We start from the raw sequence: 5,157 nt of genomic DNA, 5'->3' as shown, positions 1-5,157 counted from the left end.
AAAAAATTTTTTTTTAATGTTTTATTTATTTCTAGGAGAGAGAGAGAGAGACAGCGTGAGCAGGGGAGGGTCAGAGAGAGAGGGAGTCACAGACTGAAACAGGCTCTGAGCTGGCAGTCAGCACAGAGCCCGACGCGGGGCTCGAACCCACGAACCGCGAGATCATGACCTAAGCGAAAGCCGGACGCTTAACCCACTAAGCCACTCAGGTGCCCCTCATATCTTAATTTAATTACCAGCCCCTTACTTGTGGCAAGAATAATTTTTCTGTGTGGTCTCAAACTATTCTGGGGCCCCTGCTGAGCAGGCCGAGGCCACCTTCCAGACGCAGCCCCTTCTCCCCAGGGCGCTCATGCAGCTCATCAGGGCAGGGGACTGGAGAGGGCTGGGAGGGGAGGGGGACGAAGCTGGTGGCTCAGGGCAGCTGACCTGTCTGCCTCTGCCCACATGGTCAGGGAGGTCTGGGAAGACTCCTTAAGAAAGGGACCTTTGAGGGGCGCCTGGGTGGCTCGGAGCCTGGAGCTGCTTCAGATTCTGTGTCTCCCTCTCTCTCTGCCCCTCCCCTACTTGAGCTCTGCCTCTCTGTCTCTCAAAAATAAATGTAAGGGGCACTTGGGTGGCTCAGTCGGTTGAGCATCTGACTTCAGCTCAGGTCATGATCTCATGGTTCGTGGGTTCGAGCCCCGTGTCGGGCTCTGTGCTGACATCTAGCTCAGAGCCTGGAGCCTGCTTCGGATTCTGTGTCTCCCTCTCTCTCTGACTCTCCCCTGCTCACGCTGTCTCTCTCTCTCACTCAGAAATAAATACAACATTATAAATAAATAAATAAATAAATAAATAAATAAATAAGTGTAAGGAAAAAAAAGAAAGGGGACTTTCTCCTAAAAAAAGAAAAGAAAGTGACCTTTGAGCTGAGATCTGAGTAGAAATAACTAGGCATCAGGAGCGGGTGAGGGGAGGAGTGGGCCTAGAGCTTTCCAAGCAGAGGGAACTTTGTGCAATGACATCATGAAGAAGAAGCGCTGCACATGGGAGGAACTGAAGGACTGTGGCTGGGCTTGTGTGCTGAGCAAGTGAGGACGGGGTGGGAGGCGGTCAGCAGGGCGACCCAGGTCAGGCTGGGCATCACCCTGCAGGCCCCATCGACCTCTGCAGTCTCTATCCTAAGAAACCTGTTTCACGAGATGCAGCAGAAGGTTCGGTGGTGGTGGAGGTAGAAATGTAGAGAACAAGACACGCTCCGGAGATGAGTCCGAAGAGGTCAACTAGGGCTGGGGCAGAAGGGGTGTGGGACAGGGGTGTCAGGGTGCTGTCCGCGTTCTGACCGGCCAAAGAGGGGCCTGCTCTCAAGGTGGTCCGCGGCTTGCTCATGGCTGATGTGGGCCTGAACCTTAATGCGGCTTCCTTCACTGAACACCGGGGCCCACATCTAGGGAGGGCACGAGCGAGTAGCTCGAGGGTCGGTGCGCAGGCAGCGGCAGGGTCCCCAAGCGAGGCCTTCGGAGAGGTGCACCTAGAAGGCCTGGGCGGCGGAAGGAGGAGAGCAAGCACATTGGTGGAGGAAAGAGGGGCTGAAGACACTGAGGTGGAAGAGATTGGAGGATGGGGGGAGGGATGAGGAACCGGGGGCCGGAGATGGAGGATGGGGTGTGGGGGGGCGGGATTAGAGACTGGAGGAGGGGGGGTGATCAGAGATTGGGGGAGAGGACTGGGGCTGGGGGAATCAGAGATTGGAGGGGGGTAAGATGGAGACGGGATCAGAGATGGGGGGGCCGGGGACGGGGCTAGCGGGAGGGGGCGGGGAGATACAGGAGGAGGGGCAACCGGAGGTGGGAGGGACGCGGGGCGCGCCCGGGGCCTGCAGGGAAGTCGGAGTCCGAGTCCCGGGTCTGCCCGTGGCCGTGGCCTCTGCTGCCCTTGAGGTTCCCCCAGGTTCGGGGAAGCCCTGGAGGCGCGCGGGGCGGCGCGCGCGGGGGGCCCCGGAGACCGCGGGTCCCGGGGCCCCGCGCGCAGGGAGGGGCCGCCCTTGGGCCGCGCCGGCGGGTGGCTGCTGGTGGCCTGCTGGCTCTGGCTGCCGGCGCGCTGTCCCGGCCTCTCCCCGGGCCCCGGCGAGCTGCGGTGCCTGCAGATGTCGGCCTTCGCCAACCGCAGCTGGGCGCGCACCGACTGCCTGGGTCTGGTCGGGGAGCTGCGCGCCTACAGCTGGAGCGGCGGCTCGGACACCGTGCGCTTCCTCAAGCCCTGGGCGCGGGGCTCGCTCAGCCAGCAGCAGTGGGACGGCCTGCAGCTCATGCTGCGCGTGTACCGCCGGAGCTTCACCCAGGACATGCAGGAGCTCGTCAAAATGCTGAGCTTGGAGTGTGAGCCTGGAGGACGGGACCCTGGGCTCGGCCTCCCCTCTCCTTCCCGGGGCTCCCCGCTCGCGCCTCCCGGTCCAGCTGCCCGCTTCTGCCTGCACGCTCCCGGCCTCTGACCCCTGCGCCCCCACCCCGCCCCCACCCGCCCCGGGCGCGCATCCACGCGTCCCTTGCCTCCGTCTAATACTTTCGGCCCGTCTTCTCGGCGCCTTCTCAGATCCCTTTGAGATCCAAGCGTCTGTTGGCTGTGCGGTTCTCCCCGGGAACACCTCGCAAAGCTTCTTCCACGCAGCCTTCCAAGGAAAAGAGATCATCAGTTTCCAGGGAACTGCCTGGGTGCCCGCCCCGGATGCGCCCGCTTGGGCCCGCAGGGCCTCAGGAAAGCTCAACGAGGACCTGGGGACCCGGGAAGCAGTGCAGTCGCTCCTCAATGACACCTGCCCCCAGTTGGCCAGAGACCTCCTGGAGGGAGGGAAGTCTGATCTGGAGAAGCAAGGTGAACCTGCCCCCCTCGCCCCCCGCGCTCCACTCCAGGGCTCCAGCCCTTGGATCGGCCCCGGAGTGGGGGCGGGGAGGAGGCTCAGGAAGCTGTGGAGAAGGTGTCAGGGCATTTATTCATCCCGCAGACTTTCTCTGAGCACCCATTGGGTGCCGCCAACTGAGTTAAATCAATACTGGGGGTCAAACAGGAAATCTGCCTGAGGGGAGGGGGAGAAGGCGCATGAACAGTTAGGGCAATGGTACACCTGTTACAGCCGAGTGCAGGGCGCTCAGGGGAGCCTGAGACGGGGGTGTCGAAGGCTTTCCTGGAGAAGCCAACACAGATGGACAGAGTCATGAGCTACTTCACCTCCAGAGGTGGAAACGTAGGATGCAGAGTTCCTGCCTTGAGACCCCGCCCCTCCCCCCCAACTGCCCTGTTTCCTTATTGCACACAGTGAAACCCGAGGTCTGGCTGTCCAGCCGCCCCAGTCCCGACCCTGACCGTCTGCTGCTGGTGTGTCACGTCTCCGGCTTCCACCCAAAGCCAGTGTGGGTGATGTGGATGCGGGGTGAGCAGGAGCAGCCGGGCACCCAGCGAGGCGACGTCCTGCCCCATGCCGACGAGACGTGGTACCTCCGGGTGACCCTGGACGTGGCGGCGCGGGAGGCGGCCGGCCTGTCTTGCCGAGTGAGACACAGCAGTCTAGGAGGCCAGGACGTGGTCCTCTACTGGGGTGAGAAAGCGCTGGGGCCCCGCTGGGCATGGAGCTGATGGTCCTCGGGCTTAGAGGGAGGCGCTGGCTGGGGATGGGTTTGGACACATGCAGGATGGAGAGAGGAGTTTCCAAAATGACCTTCCCCCCACCAGGAGGGTTTGAAGGAGGAGGGAGTTCCAGATATAGGAAGGAGGGGAACAAAGTCTGAACTCAAAAAGGATTGAGACAAATATGCCACGTACAAGAAAAAAGAGACCAAACAACTCTCCGGTCCAGAAGTAGGGAGTAAATACAGAACCCCAGAGGCGGCATCGCCAGGAGATGCCCCCGGGGATTGTGGGGGGGGGGGGACAAGGGAGGTGCTGTGTCTTGAGGGCTTCCTGACTGTGCACAGCATGGTGTCCACTTGTCCAGGCTCCTCTGAAACAGGTGCCCTGCTTGTAATTTTATAGTTGAAGACATGGAGACTGAGCAAGGCCAGGTTCACTGTCCCGAGTCTCATGGCAGGAAGTGGACGAATTAGATCTAAGCTGGCTCCTGGCTACAGATCTGCTGCCTTTCCTCTGTGTGCTGTCCCGCGGGGGGGCTGGGGTCGCGGTGCCTGGTCCCTGAGACGAGATGGTGTCATTAGACTGCAGAGGAGTGGAAGTGGGCCCTCTGTGTGGGACACCTGGTACCCTCGGGCTCACTTAGACCACGGGGCCTTGGAATAGGGCAGGATCCTAGTGCTGAGAGCCTGTGTTCCCCATGCAACAGGGAGCCCCTCCTCCCCGGGGCTGATCGCCGTGGCCGTGGTAGTGCCCCTTGTGATCGTTGGGTGCATTGGATACTTAATCTTCAAGAGGCGCTGGTAAGTCTCTCCTTCCCGACCCCTCCTTCCCTCAGCATCTCCCCATTTCTTCTCTCCTCCAGCCCCTCTCCCCTTTTGCTTAATGCTCTCTCTCTTCCTCACCTTCACAGCTCCTATCAAAACATCCTCTGACTGTGCTTACCGCAGCTGTTTGTCTGGGACTCGGGACCCCAAGTTCCCAGGTCGTCAGCTCAGCAGTTGAGGGGCAAAGAAAGGTGGTGCCCTGAAGAAGCAGACAATTGTCAGAAGACTGCTCTCATCACATCCTTTCGACATTTTATCTAAGAAGTTTTAAGTTCTTTTTCACTGTACTGCCAGTTTCTAAACCCGTGGTTCTGTAAAAACAGAAGTGCAGACTTCCAGGGACCAGCAGATATGGGCTGGGGGGAAAAGGTGTGTGTGGCCCTTGTTTGAATGGTGGAATCTGGAGTGAATCAGAAAGTGCTTGCTCCCAAAGGAGGCCCAACTGCTTGTTGTCAAGAATAAAGACTGGAAAACGAATGAATGCATAAATAAAGTAAGACCCCAGGGTTTGGCTATAGCCCACACTTTTCAGGAAAAGGGGACTTTTCTTGAAACGGGGTTTTTCTGTGAGCATGCCTGATGTTAAAATGTGCACTCAAACTTTTATAAGATAGTTGGGACACCCCAAGTACATCGCTGCTGGCTGTTGGCAATGCGGAGGCTCCTAGTTTGTGTCTCTTTTGGGAAAAAAGTTTGTCCTGAATGACATATTGGTAGTTTTAGGCCA

General features: G+C 59.2%; 1 protein-coding gene across 1 annotated transcript; it reads left to right on the top strand.

Moving 5' to 3' along the window:
- The first annotated feature begins 2,038 nt into the window (after window positions 1–2,038).
- Window positions 2,039–4,410, top strand: CD1D (CD1d molecule). Its single transcript, XM_039218497.1, has 4 exons — window positions 2,039–2,360; window positions 2,575–2,853; window positions 3,296–3,574; window positions 4,313–4,410. The coding sequence occupies exons 1-4, from the start codon at window positions 2,129–2,131 to the stop codon at window positions 4,408–4,410; spliced, it is 888 nt and encodes a 295-aa protein (XP_039074428.1). The 5' UTR covers window positions 2,039–2,128.
- The last annotated feature ends 747 nt before the right edge of the window (window positions 4,411–5,157 follow it).

The sequence above is a fragment of the Hyaena hyaena genome, unplaced genomic scaffold (assembly GCF_003009895.1).
Source record: "Hyaena hyaena isolate Hyena2069 unplaced genomic scaffold, ASM300989v1 scaffold_766, whole genome shotgun sequence".
In the NCBI taxonomy this organism is placed as follows: Eukaryota; Metazoa; Chordata; class Mammalia; order Carnivora; family Hyaenidae; genus Hyaena; species Hyaena hyaena.
The sequence above is the reverse complement of the archived record's forward strand: the minus strand, read 5'-3'. Positions and strand labels throughout refer to the sequence as shown.